We start from the raw sequence: 16589 nt of genomic DNA, 5'->3' as shown, positions 1-16589 counted from the left end.
TGCAGCTCATCGGCCTCAGAGAGAAACGCTGCTGCTGTTCTGTTGTTGTGTTATTATGAATCATCTGTAACGTGTGAAGACAAGATTTACAAGATTTAACCTGTTTCCTTATTGATCCGACTGAGACAGAAGCTGCAGGAATGAAGACTGAAACCAGGAACTGGACTCATGTCTAACTACTAGTCTTTTATTCTACAACCTGCATGTGGTTTTACAGGAGTTTACTGCATGTTTACTGTGTTATAACGTACTTATATAGGAGAGAGTTTGGACTTTGCTGCTGTGTGTTTCCAGGGCAGATTTCACTGTATGCAAATGAAACCTGAGACTGAACTCTGAGTTACTCTTTGCTCCATTTACCTGCTCTGACCAGCTGATGGTTTCACCTGCTGTGACTTCAGCAGCTTCAGTCAAACCTCGTTATGGCATTTAGATTTATTTTCTACCACTGATAACTTATCAGGACCTGAGATTCGCTGCGAAAACTCAAATCTAGCACTTCACATTTCAATCCAGCCTAAGCTACTGGTCCCACACACACGTCTTTATAGTTTACTGAATAAAGTTAGATGATTTATTTTCTTGCCAATGTTATAAAACACACTCCTGCTGACTCCTGGTCTGAAGTTGAAGCTGTGGAGTCTCCGTTTATATCTAGTAGGAAATCCTGAGTATCAAACCTCAGCATGTGACAAATAAAAAAAACTTTGAACTGCTGTGTAGCTTCCGCATCATTTACATTTACATCTGAAGCATAAAATATATAAGATATATAGATAGATATCTGGACACCTGAAGGAACAGAAAGAGAGAAGAGGAAACCACCACCACAAAGACTGAGACGACCACTCAGAGAGGAGGAGACAAGAACAGAAACGGACGGAGTTCAGATAAAACTATTGTTTCAAGTTGGAGGAGAACGACAACATGTGTTTTCAGGTAATAGACATAAATACGACCTATGATCCTCACACACATCGACCTGACACCTGTAACCACAGATTCTCTCAGTGTTAAAGGAAAAACAAAACAGCAGCAAATCTACTGGCTGCACATGTGCAAGTAGGTGAAAGATTTACTTGCACCGTCTCATATTTTAGGGGCAAAACGCCTCTATAGGTTTAGACTGCAGCCCTGGTGCTGTTGCATGTTATTAAAGGGTTAGTTCAGACCTTCCTCTCACCATAATCACTGTTTAAGTTGAACTGTGGTTATGGTGAGAGGAAGATCTAAGACTAAAAGTTGAACTAACCCTTTATAAAACAGTTGTAAAAATGCTAATGTTTAGATTAAAGCTCAATAACAACCAGTAGTTGACAGTTACTGAAGCTTTTATCTCATGAATCTGACACATCTCTCTCCTGGTGTCACAGCTGAGCAGCTTCAGTTTCGCTATCGATCAGCTGATCGGCGGAATGAGATGGTATCTATCGACACCTGGTTCAGCAGGTGACAACAACAGGTACCGTTATGTGTCTGTGTCTGTGTGTGAGGCTAGGCTAGGCTAAGCTAAGCTAAGCTATGTTAGCTCCGCTCTGCTCAGGAAGGAGAAAAGTGGATAAAACCCTCACAACAACCCCGGTGGAAGTGATTAAATTAGCCGGTGTGGAGCAGCAGCAGGCGGCCGCTGTCTGGTCTGAGTGGCTGAATCAGAGGGTTAGCCACTTAGCCACTTAGCCGTGCTAGCTGCTAATGCTGCTACTTCCAGAGCCTGACGCTAGCTGCTAGCTGCTGTGGCCCGGTAGCGGAGCGCTCACAGCGGGGTAAACAGCTCAGCTCCACCCGGTGGTTCTGGTTCTGACCCGTTTGGGTTGTGAGTTAGCAGCAGTTAGAGCTGAATGTGTGTGTGTTTGTCTCTGTGTGTGTGTATGTGTGTGACAGCTGGACTCTCTGACTCTGGGAACTGTCACGCTAATAACCCAGCTAGCCGGTTAGCCGCTAGCATGCTAACTTAGCTTAGCTCGTTGGTTAGCATCAGTGTTAAATCAGCTTTAATCTGTCCGAAGCTTTTCTTTTTTTTCTGACATTTACGTCTCTTTCCTCACACACATCTACTATCTACTACCGACACCGACCGACACCCCTCGGTACCGGCCCCTGGGTCCGGTTGGTCGGTCCCAGCAGCCGGCTGGTCGCTCTCTCTGTTTTTTATTTTATATAACTGGTTTTCATTAAGAAGCTAATGAGGCTAACGCTAGCTAGCTCGCCCTTAGCAACGCCTAAAAAAAGAGCCGGTGTGTCCCCGTTAAACAACACGTTACCGACCCGGACCCAGAGGCCGGTACCGGGCCACACCGAGCCGAGGCCCCGGTACCGAGGACCGGACCGCGGGGCTAAACGCCGCTGGAACAGGTTTATTACTGATGGAATAAATAAAAAGCTGTTCAGGACTCACTATTCCTTGATGAGCACCATCTTCGTCACCCGGGCTGCGCATGCGCACTGAGCGGCCACAGCACAGAGAACTATAAACAAGAAGGCCCCGCCCCCAAGGTCCGCTCTGATTGGCCCAGACATCCACACCATTGTTCACTGTTACACTGTCAATGTTACTGTAATAGGATAGATAGATAGATAGATAGATAGATAGATAGATAGATAGATAGATAGATAGATAGATAGATAGATAGATAGATAGATAGATAGATAGATAGATAGATAGATAGATAGATAGAACGATAGATAGATAGAACGATAGATAGATAGAACGATAGATAGATAGATAGATAGATAGATAGATAGATAGATAGATAGAGAAAGAGAGATAGATTAGATAGATAGATAGATAGATAGATAGATAGATAGATAGATAGATAGATAGATAGATAGATAGATAGATAGATAGATAGATAGATAGATAGATAGATAGAGAGATAGAAGATAGATAGATAGATAGAGAGATAGATAGATAGATAGATAGATAGATAGATAGATAGATAGATAGATAGATAGATAGATAGAGAAAGAGAGATAGATAGATAGATTATATTAAATTATATTGTGGTGTAGTTTTATGGAATATTGTTTATTTGTTATTGAATATTGAGATATGTATATGTACTGTATATATGTTATATTGAAATGCATTTGTGAGTGGTTTGTGCAGTGCTTTGGCAACAACGGGTTTCTGTTCATGCCAATAAAGCTAATTGAATTGAATTGAATGGCAAGTGCAAATCTTTGCACTTGGTTGGGACTCGAAACAAGTCTTAGGACTTGGACTTGACTTGGGACTTGAGAGCAAAGACTTGAGACTCTACTTGGACTTGCAACGTAGGGACCTCTGATAGAGACAGATAGAACGATAGATGTACATAATTAGTTTATTAAAGCTACATTGTGTAGCGTTGTGGTTGTAGATCTCAAGCAACTCAGTCGTATTTTTCATGTTGCATTCAGATGAAATTGGGCAGACGGCAGACGGACGACAGCCGCTGCAGGTAACGGCATAAACAAGCCTCTATGTAAACAAGTGGTCCGTCAGCACGAGGCAGAACAATACACGTGACAACATGTTGTCATGGTGATGTGGTATTGTTTTACCGTCTTTATCTGGACTTCTGTGACTAAAACGACATCTGGTTTGTTAGCGACGGCCGTCTGCCCGACTGCAGGTGAATGCAGCATCAGTGTAACTGTTGAGCTGAGCTGCAGGCCACGCCCTCTCTGCCTGGGTGCTTCAGGTCTGGGTGTGACTCCCAGCCCAGGGGAGCTGGTTGATTGCACCAGGTGAAGGTGATTTAGTGATCAGAGGAGTCAGAGAAGGCACTGTGAGCAGCGTGTGAGGATGTGTGGTGACATGGAAATGGACATGAAGAAGTGACGCAGGACTAAAAGCTTGTTTCAAACAAGGAAGAAGGAGCCAGTGAGCTTTTGTTTGTGTGGATTTTAGTATTTAGTGGGTCATGCAGTTAAATTAATGTTAAAATGTGTGTATTTAAAAGTAGTAAATCATGGTATCAAACTCAGGGAAAATGTCAATTAATAAATCATGTTAAAATGTCATATATTTGAAATCATGTAGGTTTAAAAAGAGTTAGAAATAATGTATTTTAAAAGACTTTAAAAGGTTAAAAAGTTAAAAGTATGGATTGTGTGTGTTTATAGGAGGTTAAAGCTGCTAAGGTTAAATGATCATTGAGAGTGATAAACATGTCTTTATTTCATTTTGGTTGCTTTAAATATGGGTTTTTTTCTACATATTCTTCAGATTAATTTCTAGTAGCTAGTTTAAGATTAAGGTTAAAATTAATTATTTGATCTTGTGTTATGTTGATTTATTATTTTTTCTTGATCTATTTGTGTTTGTGTTTAAGGTTTTTCACCTGCTTTTGGCCATGATAACTTTTCAAATAAAAGAAAGAAAAGAAAGAATTGATTCCTGGTCATTGAGTGAAGTCCAGTTGAAATCTTCCGAAGCAAGTGTAGCCGATGTTATATCTGGCCCTCTGCGTTGTGTTTCTCACGGTGGAGTTCGATCCCACGACCTCCCGCACCGGGGGCGACGATGCTAACCTCTTCGCCAAGAGGTTGATAACCGCTTGGCAGGTTGGTTAGCACGTCTTTTATGGGTGGAGTGAGTGCACATCCGTTACACAAGCTGCCCCTTTCAAGTGGGGGAAACTTCACTAGAGTGAGGAGAACTTGACAGTAACGCTCCATTCCTCCTCACTGCGTTACCGCGGTGACGACAGCTCCGGTGTCTCCGCTGAGTTTCCGTGGTTACGGTTACCGTCACGCTGCCACTGAAGGTAAAAACATGGCGACACCACATGGCAGCAGCACCGAGCTTACCCGCTCCATGGAGATATTAATGATATGAACGGCTCATTCAGAGCTGAAAGGAACACTTCACTTTGTTGATGGGGGGGATTACTGGTTAAAGGGATAGTTCAACATTTTGTCAAATTGGCCCATTGCCATAATCCCTATAGTCATAGCAGTAGGTCCGTTACCTTTAATTGTCGGTGCAAGCTGTTTTTAGAACGGTGGAGCAGAGCCGTGAGCTGCTCAGAGCTACGCTACGGAGGCTCATTATGGGATTTCTTGGTTTCCCTCATCAAACTCATCAAATACACAATCCAACAACTCCACAACGCTCTGGTGGACAAGTTGTGAGCTGCACATTCACCACACTATGAGATAATAACACAACGTTACCACACAGAGTTGTTTTAGAGGGAAATTCATGTAAAACCTCTGATGCACGTTGCCTTCAGGGACAGTTTTTCATCCTCAGTCTCTGTATTTCCCTCTAAAACAACTCTGTGTGGTAACGTTGTGTTATTATCTCATAGCGTGGTGAATGTGCAGCTCACAACTTGTCCACCAGAGCGTTGTGGAGTTGTTGGATTGTGTATTTGATGAGTTTGATGATGAGGGAAACCAAGAAATCCCATAATGAGCCTCCGTAGCGTAGCTCTGAGCAGCTCACGGCTCTGCTCCACCGTTCTAAAAATAGCTTGCACCGACAATTAAAGGTAATGAACCTACTGCTATGACTATAGGGATTATGGCAATGGGCCAATTTGCCAAAATGTTGAACTATCCCTTTAATGAAAAACACACTGAAGAACCAAATAATCCATTTTCATGAAGAGACAACAGGAGAAGTTACGCAATGTCCCTTTAATTATCTCATTAATATTTAATAAATCATAACGAACTCAGACTCATCATCACATTAACGCTCAGTTCTTATTAAATATTGATTATTCATCAGTTCTGAATCTTTTCTCCTACTGATACTGATTAATCTGTAATTTATAAACATGTCAGAATAAATGTTTAAAGGGATAGTTCAACAATTTGGTAAATGATTATATTGTTGTTTGACACTTTAATGAACAGGATCTATTCATTTCATTGTATGTATATCATATTCCATATGATGTGGAGAATAAAGACAGAGAAAGCGAGTCAGACTTGTATCAGGTTTGTTTGGACTGAGATAAATTCCACTACTGATACTATTTCCTTTTAGATTTAGACTGTTTCCATTATGGTTTTATATAATAATATATTCTATATGATCAAACCAAGAGGAGACAAGAACCTGTTTCATTTGTTGCGTTAACGTTATAAAGTGACTGAGACAGTGAACAGTGGAGGAACCTCATGAATAAAAAACAATCGTTTCTTTACTTGAACCTTGTTTTAATCGTCGTCTTTATAAAATGTGTAATAATGACTGGAAAACACAGTTTACAAAATAAATGACAACAATAAGCATTAACTGTTACACCATAAACCCAGAGTCAGATCTTCTCCCTCTCTCAGGTGTTCGCTCAGTGACACCGAGTCAGGGGCCCAATTCCAATCCGACCCCTCACGCACTCACTGACTTAGAGGCGCGTTCACGGGAAGTCCGTGAGTGTGTGAGGGCTGTTCCATTGTCAGATAATCAAGTCAGTGAGTCAGTGAATGAGCCCTTACTGCCCCCTTACCGTAAGTCAGCACCGATGCTGACTTTGGGTAGGGGAATTACCCACAGTTCATAGCGTTGTGAAGTCAAACACATGAGATGCCGTCGGAACGCAAGTGTTAAAAAAAAAAGAAATTAACACAAGTAGTCAGAGAGAGCTCCGCCAGTCTCTTTATTGTTAATGGACAGGAGCCAAAAAAAAAGGAATAAATAAAAAGAAAAGAAGAAGTTAACTGTCAGTATTAACGTGCAGTTTGTGATTATTGATGATGATTTGATCAGATCTGATCCAGGAATATTTTGTTTTGAGTCCGCCTCCCTCTCACACCTTGTGCGTATTGAAAGTACAGTAAATTTATCGGTCCAAGGGTGGAGTTAAAAACATTTTGTTGTCAAGGTAACGTGTCGTGAGAGTGGGTAAGTGCTGTTCCATTCATGTTTACAGCATCTGGACCCTCACAGACTCTCACACTCTGTCACTTAGAGCTGACGTCACTTTAGTCAGTGAGGGTTCAGGGCTTGAGTCTTTAGGGAACGGATTGGAATTGGGGGCTCAAGTCTTTGTTCAGTGTAGGTGGAGAGGACACACACACACACACACACACACACACACACACACACACACACACGCACACACACACACACACAGAGACATGCACACACGTTCCCTCGTCAGTTGTGAAAAACACAATTAAAGCCAGAGACTCGACACCTTGGCCTTGTTCTCACTGCAGCACAAAGCCGATTTTTAGCTGAATCTGTATTTATGAAGCTTCTCTGAATCTCTGCCAACAACACGAAGAGTCGACTTAAAGGAAGTAAAACAGTTGTTGGCTGAAAGCTGCAGTTAAAAGTCAGTTATCAGGCGTCTGACTCAGACCGGTAGTGAAGTGTAGGACTGAATCTGAAGCCGAGTTACCTCAGTGCTTTGAGCTGTAAACTGAATTATAGATGACGTCACTTCCAAGTCCATGGGAACGACCAATCACTGAAGAGAATCCTTCGCTAAGAATATAGAAATATCTTAAGGTCCGTTCACACCGGACCTTTTATTTTTGTCGCTCGTGTCGCTCCAAAAATTCGCTCTGTCACTCAGCTGCAGTCGCTCGTCAGTTCAACAGATCGCTCTGATGACGTCATTCAAGCGATTCCAGTGAATTCCACCTCGCTCCGAGTCGCTCTTTTCTTCCCGTTTGTATCGGTCCAGCACGGCTGCCGCTGTTTACCAGTTGTGGAAGTCCCACAAGCGCCGTACAACGTCAAGCTGGCTTTGCTCTGCCGGACCGGTGGAGTTGTATCACGTTTCCATGGTTTCAGTAGTTGTCATAGTTACGCATAGATTACGGCAGCCAATCAGCGCTGAGCGACAAGCGACTGACGGCCGGAGACTTGGGATTTCTCATCTCGCGCTCGTTTGCATTGACTTAGTAATATGTAAACTCGTTGAACGCACCTTTAGTGAACAGTTTAATGACCAATGGTAGTGGATAATCAACTGTATTTTTACAATAATCTACAAAATAATACTAAATATTCAGTATATATATACATGGGAAATGAATTGAATATAAATGTTTCCTAATGTTTCCACTTAATTAATTCAGTGTCATGTTCTTGGTGAGATGACGTCTCTAATAAAACCAGAGACGGAGATGAAACCTGCTCTGTCCGAACAATATCATCTGATCCGTCTCGTCTCCGTCTGTCTGCTCCTCACACTGAGGAACATCTGGAGGTCTATGAAACATCTGGATGTCCCTGAAACCTCTGGAGGTCTATGAAACATCTGGATGTCCCTGAAACCTCTGAAACATCTGGATGTCTATGAAACATTTGGATGTCTATGAAACCTCTGAAACATCTGGATGTCTATGAAACCTCTGGATGTCTATGAAACCTCTGGATGTCTATGAAACATCTGGATGTCTATGAAACATCTGGATGTCCCTGAAACCTCTGAAACATCTGGATGTCTATGAAACCTCTGGATGTCTATGAAACATCTGGATGTCTATGAAACCTCTGGATGTCTATGAAACATCTGGATGTCTATGAAACACCTGGATGTCCCTGAAACATCTGGATGTCCCTGAAACATTTGGATGTCCCTGAAACATTTGGATGTCCCTGAAACATCTGGATGTCCCTGAAACATCTGGATGTCTATGAAACACCTGGATGTCCCTGAAACATCTGGATGTCCCTGAAACATCTGGATGTCCCTGAAACATTTGGATGTCCCTGAAACATCTGGATGTCCCTGAAACATTTGGATGTCCCTGAAACATCTGGATGTCCCTGAAACATTTGGATGTCCCTGAAACACCTGGATGTCTATGAAACATCTGGATGTCCCTGAAACATTTGGATGTCCCTGAAACATCTGGATGTCCCTGAAACACCTGGATGTCCCTGAAACATTTGGATGTCCCTGAAACATTTGGATGTCCCTGAAACATCTGGATGTCCCTGAAACATTTGGATGTCCCTGAAACACCTGGATGTCTATGAAACATCTGGATGTCCCTGAAACATTTGGATGTCCCTGAAACATCTGGATGTCCCTGAAACATTTGGATGTCCCTGAAACATCTGGATGTCCCTGAAACATTTGGATGTCCCTGAAACATTTGGATGTCCCTGAAACATCTGGATGTCCCTGAACCATTTGGATGTCCCTGAACCATCTGGATGTCCCTGAAACATTTGGATGTCTATGAAACACCTGAATGTCTATGAAACATCTGGATGTCCCTGAAACACCTGGATGTCTATGAAACATCTGGATGTCCCTGAAACATTTGGATGTCCCTGAAACATTTGGATGTCCCTGAAACATTTGGATGTCCCTGAAACATCTGGATGTCCCTGAAACATTTGGATGTCTATGAAACATCTGGATGTCCCTGAAACATTTGGATGTCCCTGAAACACCTGGATGTCTATGAAACATCTGGATGTCCCTGAAACATTTGGATGTCCCTGAAACACCTGGATGTCCCTGAAACACCTGGATGTCCCTGAAACACCTGGATGTCCCTGAAACACCTGGATGTCCCTGAAACACCTGGATGTCTATGAAACATCTGGATGTCCCTGAAACACCTGGATGTCCCTGAAACACCTGGATGTCCCTGAAACACCTGGATGTCTATGAAACATCTGGATGTCTATGAAATATCTGGATGTCCCTGAAACATCCTGGTAATTGCAGGAAAGCGACAGAAAGGGAGGCGAACGGCCGTTTGGTACAGGCAGACCAGCGGCGCCTTCGTCTCTACGTTGTCCTAGTCCTGTCTGAGCAACGACAGCGTTCTCTACACATCTGAAACCACCTCCGACTGTCAGAAAACCAAACTAGATACGATCTGGATGTGACAAACATGGGACTTGGAGCTGCAGCGTGAACAAGGTCTTTCTGTCGCTCCAGCACAGGAAGAAGAGGAAGAAGGCACAGTCATCATCATCACATTCAGCATCAACGTCTCTTCACAAAAACTAATGCCATGAAAAATCCTCCGTCAGTATCAAACACCAGTTTATTTTATTTTATTTAATCTTCGTCTTGAAAAACGTGGTCGAGTTTCAGCGACAGACTCACACAGACCGGTCGCACAAACACACAACAGAACCAGAACCTGTGGGGCCAGATTCACAAAACCTTCTTAAGAAAAAAAATCTTCTAAAGTGTCATTTTTGTCATATTCTCCAAAAAAGTTCTTAAGTAGTTTCTCAACTTTGTTCTTAAGTTTCTTCTTAAGAAAAAACAAATGGTATTCTTGAAATCAAAGTTCTCAAATTTGTTCTTTACTTTTTTCTTAACTTTAAGACAACCTTGACCTGTCTCTGCCTCGAAAAATCACCTTTTTCAACAAATTTTAGACAAGTTTAGACTAATGATTGATTGATTGATTGATTGATTGATTGATTGATTGATTGATTGATTGATGGTGCATGCAATGCAATGCAATGCAGTGACGTATTTTCTTAAGTAGGAAAAATAAGAAATTCGTGAGAAATGACTGTTCATAAGACAGTTTTAAGAAAATATTGAGGAATTGCACTACAACTTTCTTATGAACTTTTTAATTTTCTTCTTAAGATGTTTCTTGGTGAATCCGGCCCCTGCAGGACTGGACCGGGACAGACTCTCAACACTTGGAGGAGGGGAAGAAGTGTCCGGGCGACAGCAGCTTGTATCCGTTCCCCGAGGGGAGGGGCCGGAAGCTTCCTTTAGAGTCTGTGGAGGGGGGGGTCGGGGGGGGCTGCTGCTGCTGCTGCTGCTGCTCGTGTCTGGGCGACAGGTTCAACAGCCCCAGAACGTCCTTCTGCACCGTGCTCATCTTCATCTTCCTGCCCCCCCCCCTCAGCAGAGCCCCCTCCCCCCCCTGCTGCTGCTGCTGCTGCTGCTGCTTCGGGCCGCTGGCGGCGGCGGCGGCGTTGGACCAGAACGTCTTGAGGTTGTGAACGGCCTGGACTCTGTGGGCCGGGCTGGGGGAGGCGGAGGAGGAGGAGGGGGAGGGGGAGTAGGACAGGGCGGGGGAGGGGGGGGCAGCGGGGGAGGAGAACGGCGAGGGGGGGAGGGGGTGTCTGAGTCTGAGCTGGGCGCCGTCGTCAGTAGGAGAAGCGGCGGCGGCGGCGGTGGCGGCCGGGCTGAGCTTCTGCAGCGAGGACGAGCGTGACGGGGGTTTGGGCCGGGGAGGGGGGGGAGGGGGGGAGAGGGGGGAGGAGTGGTGGCGAGGGGGGGGCAGTGGCGAGGAGGAGCGGCGAGGGGGGGGCAGGGACAGCGGCGAGGAGGGGGAGCACGGCGAGGCCTTCAGGCTGCTGGCTCTGCTGGGCGGCCGGCTGAAGGCGCTGGTCTCCGACGGCTGGAAGCCTCGACGCCGCTGCGTTGCCACGGCGCCGGCCGGGCTCAGGGGGGGCGGGGCTTCCTCCTCTCTGCTGCTGCCGTGGCGACGGGGGGCCGGTGGAGGCGGCGTGGCCGTCTGCAGCCGCTGCAGCGCCGCCATGTGGCTCTGCGTCTCCTCCAGGATCTTGTGGGCCAGCAGCGTCGGGTCCATCTGGCCGGCTGGACCGGGTCGACCGGGTCGATCCTCCTCCTGGGACTTCACCGTGCTGTCGGTCTCCGTGCTCGACTGGTCCGACTCAGAGCTGCTCACCTTCCCCACCGCCACCGACCGCTGAGACGACGAGCTGCGCAGACACAGAGACAGAGACACAGAGCTGCATGAGACATGGGACTGAGACGGAGCAGGACGCTCTGAAACAGGCTGGGATGGGAATAAAGTCATAAAAGTAATGCCAGCAGTTTAGACCATATTCGTTAGCTTAGAATTATATGGTTCTATCTCCATTTTTTTCAAAATTGAGTTTTTTGCATAATATCATCCATGAGTGGTCTGTTAAAGCAGAAGCAAGTGATCCGGTGGTTTTGGCTAATGCTGCGTTCCAGGCAGGCTTTTGAAACCGTAAATCACAGCTTCAAATGGTAAATGGTAAATGGACTTGCACTTACGACTTCGTAGCGTTCCAGGCAACCCACTCGTGTTTCTCCGACCTGTTTTACCTGTGAAAGTCACTATAACGGCCACTCGTAACTTCTGACCCGTGAACTCGTACCAGATCGAACTGGTACGACTTCACAGGTCGGAAAAACACCAGTTACGAGTTGCCTTGAAGGATACAAGGAAAGTTTTCTCCTGGGCTCAGAGCAGAGCAGAGTGACTGACAGACCCGTGTTTCAGACCAAACACTCTATAGAAGTGATTGCTGTCGGAAGATACAACTATTTAAGACTTAGATTCACACAAACATTCACCTTACTTCTGATTTAATATGAGACTTTTTTATAACCGAATAGAAACTCCTCGTTGTCCCTTTAACTGACAGCTGAGAGAAACACAGGAAACTCACCTGTCCTGCCTGAGTTTGTGGGCGTGGCCGGCGGGGGGAGGAGGAGGGGGCGGGGCTTTAACGGGGGAGGTGGGTGTGCTGACGCTGCCACCGCCGCTGCTGCTGCTGGGGGGAAACCCGTGGCCGTTGCCGTGGCGACTGCGTCCGGCGGGCAGCGGCAGCGTGTCACAGTCCCCCCGTCCCCCCAACCCCCGGCCCAGCGGCTCGCTGCTGATGATGGAGTAGCCGTCGTACTCTTCCTCCCCCGCCGCTGCTCCTCCCCCCCCTCCTCCCAGACGGCCCCTCATCAGGCCGCCAGAGGGGCAGTTTGAGCCGTAGAGCCCCGTTGCCCCCCCACCCCCACCCCCGCCGCCGCCGTGCGAGCGCTGGCTGGTGATGTCACTTCCCGCGGGCTCGGGCCGGGACAGGAAGCTGAGCGAGGAGGCGAGGGAGCTGAGGCTGTAGACGGAGATGGCGTCGCAGGAGGAGAGGCTGTCGGGGCAGACGGGGGGGAGGAAGGAGGAGGAGCAGGAGGAGGGGGGGAGGGGGAGGGGGAGGGGGAGGGGGAGGGGGGGCTGAGACACCGACTGGGACGAAGACAGAGACTCCAGAGACGAGGAGCTGTCCAGGCTCAGACGCTTAGGGAGCTCCGTCGAGTCTGAGAGACACAGAGAGACAGAGGGAGAGGAGGTTAGAACAGAACCAGAACCAATTGACCTCTGGCTAAGCCACGCCCCCAAACGCCATGAGCCAATCACAGTGCTCATAGCTAGCCCATACAATGGGACGTTCTCTGCTTCCACGTCCATTGAAATGCATTGCAGTTGGTCAGTTTTCATTGGTTTTTATATGTTTTTTCTTGACATTTTAAGTTTAAAATGGTCAAACGGTGTTCATGGGGTACATGTAACTCTGACACTAGGTATCCTGAGAGGCGACGGGGGGGATTTTTTTACCTTTTCCCAAGCCACATCTCAACCGAGAGAAGTGTCTGCTCTGGATAAAGTTATGCAGTAGACCACAACACCAACTAAACCTGGATAAACTTAACAAGGATGTCTACATCTGTTCTAAGTTAAGTCAACATATATATATATATAGGCCCTGTCCCATTTCTCCCCCTTAAAACTTCCACTTGGTTTTGAGTGCCCTCAACCGTAAATTCCCCTTGTTGAGGGAAAGTGGCAGAAAATCTTTCCCTATGGAAATGGGACACCACTAGTGTAGTGAACGTAGCGAACGTGATAACATACGTCACATGTTTACAATTATACCGGTGGAGCGTGCTACTATTTTCATTCAGGAATAATGCCGGCGGTTCCGCTGTTGTGTTGCCTGTTGCGTTGGCTGTGTTTGTTTATCTCAGTCTAAACAATTTTTGTAATTAGTCATGGTTATCAGAGATTAGCTGGGCTAACGGTTAGCTACCTGTTTAACTTTAATAACTCAGTGACTCAATAAACGCTCCATGAAAAAATATTTTCTCCAGCGGATATCTGAGTTACAACATGACTGAGCTAACTGGAGTAGTTTCATGTCGTGTCCCACAACGGGAGGGTTTTAACAGCTGACGTCCTGCTGTTAGCTTAGCTACCGCTGTTAGCTTAGCTACCGCCGTTAGCTTAGCTACCGCCGTCAGCTGTCCCTGTCAGCTGCAGCCACTGACGCGACACCGTGATTCCCCCAATAAATACCACACAAGCGACACAAAACACACACAGAGAGAAATAGTAATGTTTCTTCAAGCATTTCAGATTTGTCTAAACGGCGATCGAGCGTGACAACGGGTAATTTCATTTTCCACTTCGTTTTAAGCCCGCATCGGACCTCACTACATTTTGAGGGCTGATTTTAAGGGCAAAATCGCACTTCCCCTTCCTCCATAGAGTAATGGGACACCCTACCCCTACACGTGAACGCGCAAAATGTAGGGTTAGGGCAAATATTTAGGGTTAGGGGGAGAATTGGGACAGGGCCATAGTCTCCATCGTTCACACTCAACTTCTGGACCGTTATGAGTGAAACCATCCAGGTCCAGTTCATTGTGTTCTGACGCACTTACACACTCAACATACTGAGTTTAAGGACCGAAGTGTTGGAGTTAAGAACCAGGACCAGGACTCACCGAACAGAGCCAGCAGAGCCTGCAGGGCGAAGTGCATGGTCCGTCTGCTGGCCTGCTTCCCCGTCTTCAGAACCACTTCCTCCTGACCCACCTCACACAGGTCGAAGCCTGACGCACACAGAGACACACACACAGAGAGACACACACACACACACACACACACACACAGAGACACACACACACACACACACACAGACACACACACAGGGACGACCAGTTGTTAATAAATCACAATAATGTGTTTTTGTCTTTGTTTAAAGGTTGATTGACACAGTGAACAACAGAATAACTGAACATCTGTAGCCATAACCGTGACGACACAGCCGTAACCATGACGACACAGTTTAGAGTTTAGAGGTGTTGTTGTTGTTGTTGACTGACCGAGAGCAGCCAGGAACTCGTGGCAGCCCGGCAGCCGCCACAGCTGCACGCTGATGCACATCTGGATGGGAGCCAATGAGAAGTCCTCGTCCTTGTCACATGACTGAAGCTGCACCAACACCTGGTGGAGCTGGGGGGGGGGGGGTGGAAATGTAAAAGAGAAGGAGGAAGAAGATGAGAAAGAGAGGAGGAAGAAAATGTAAAAGAGAAGGAGGAAGAAGATGAGAAAGAGAGGAGGAAGAAAATGTAAAAGAGAAGGAGGAAGAAGATGAGAAAGAGAGGAGGAGGAGGAGGAAGAAGAGGGGAAAGAGAGGAGGAAGAAAATGTAAAAGAGAAGGAGGAAGAAGATGAGAAAGAGAGGAGGAAGAAGAGGAGAAAGAGAGGAGGAGGAGGAGGAAGAAGAGGGGAAAGAGAGGAGGAAGAAAATGTAAAAGAGAAGGGGGAAGAAGAGGGGGAAGAGAGGAGGAAGAAAATGTAAAAGAGAAGGAGGAAGAAGATGAGAAAGAGAGGAGGAAGAAAATGTAAAAGAGAAGGAGGAAGAAGATGAGAAAGAGAGGAGGAAGAAGAGGAGAAAGAGAGGAGGAGGAGGAGGAAGAAGAGGGGAAAGAGAGGAGGAAGAAAATGTAAAAGATAAGGGGGAAGAAGAGGGGGAAGAGAGGAGGAAGAAAATGTAAAAGAGAAGGAGGAAGAAGATGAGAAAGAGAGGAGGAAGAAAATGTAAAAGAGAAGGAGGAAGAAGATGAGAAAGAGAGGAGGAAGAAAATGTAAAAGAGAAGGAGGAAGAAGATGAGAAAGAGAGGAGGAAGAAAATGTAAAAGAGAAGGAGGAAGAAGATGAGAAAGAGAGGAGGAAGAAAATGTAAAAGAGAAGGAGGAAGAAGATGAGAAAGAGAGGAGGAAGAAGAGGAGGAGGAAGAGAGGAAGAGGAGGAAGAAGAGGGGAAAGAGAGGAGGAAGAAAATGTAAAAGAGAAGGAGGAAGAAAATGTAAAAGAGAAGGAGGAAGAAGATGAGAAAGAGAGGAGGAAGAAGAGGAGAAAGAGAGGAGGAGGAGGAGGAAGAAGAGGGGAAAGAGAGGAGGAAGAAGAGGGGGAAGAGAGGAGGAAGAAAATGTAAAAGAGAAGGAGGAAGAAGATGAGAAAGAGAGGAGGAAGAAAATGTAAAAGAGAAGGAGGAAGAAGATGAGAAAGAGAGGAGGAAGCAGAGGAGGAGGGGAGAAAGAGAGAGAGGAGGAGGAAGAGAGGAAGAGGAGGAAGAAGAGGAGGAGAAAGAGAGGAGGAGGAAGAGGAGAAAGAGAGGAGGAGAAAAAGGAAGAGGAGGAGGGGAGAAAGAGAGGAGGAGGAGGAAGAGAAGATGATAATGATGAAGATGATGAAGATGAGAGGAGAGAGAGGAAGAAGAGGAGAAAGAGAGGAGGAGGAAGAAGAGGAGAAAGAGAGGAGGAGGAAGAAGAGGAGAAAGAGAGGAGGAAGAAGAGAAGATGATAACGATGATAATGATGAAGATGAGAGGAGAGAGGAAGTTATTGATCCAGTATCAGAGTTAAACTCATCTGATCAGTGACATCATCACACAGCTGGTATCTATGACATCATCAGTGTGTTACTGGTTATTATTGGTTGTGTGAGCTGTGTTCTGATTGGTCGCCTCACCATGGTCACCACACTGTCTACCGCCTTCGTGAGGTGTGTGAGAGAAGAGAGGAAACACAACTTCAGCGTGTTAGTGACACACACACACACACACACACATACACACACACACACACAC

General features: G+C 46.0%; 2 protein-coding genes across 2 annotated transcripts in view; both read right to left on the bottom strand.

Annotated features, from left to right (window-relative positions):
• The window catches only part of pitpnb (phosphatidylinositol transfer protein, beta), a 30220-nt gene extending 27730 nt beyond the window's left edge, over nt 1-2490 (bottom strand). The window contains exon 1 of the mRNA XM_085792473.1: nt 2396-2490. Within this exon, the coding sequence (XP_085648599.1) occupies nt 2396-2415 (20 nt within the window). The 5' untranslated portion in view covers nt 2416-2490. The remainder of the gene's footprint in view (nt 1-2395) is intronic.
• A 7867-nt stretch (nt 2491-10357) lies between these two features.
• ttc28 (tetratricopeptide repeat domain 28) overlaps nt 10358-16589 on the bottom strand; it is a 135159-nt gene continuing 128927 nt past the window's right edge. The window contains exons 31-34 of the mRNA XM_085794275.1: nt 14823-14952; nt 14442-14549; nt 12338-12974; nt 10358-11617 (exon numbers count right to left, since the gene is read on the bottom strand). Coding sequence (XP_085650401.1) covers nt 10576-11617; nt 12338-12974; nt 14442-14549; nt 14823-14952 — 1917 coding nt within the window. The 3' untranslated portion in view covers nt 10358-10575. The remainder of the gene's footprint in view (nt 11618-12337; nt 12975-14441; nt 14550-14822; nt 14953-16589) is intronic.

This window comes from Trachurus japonicus, chromosome 12, assembly GCF_045865225.1.
Source record: "Trachurus japonicus isolate A0001 chromosome 12, Traja_1.0".
Taxonomy (NCBI): domain Eukaryota; kingdom Metazoa; phylum Chordata; class Actinopteri; order Carangiformes; family Carangidae; genus Trachurus; species Trachurus japonicus.
This window is presented reverse-complemented; position numbering and strand designations above follow the sequence as displayed.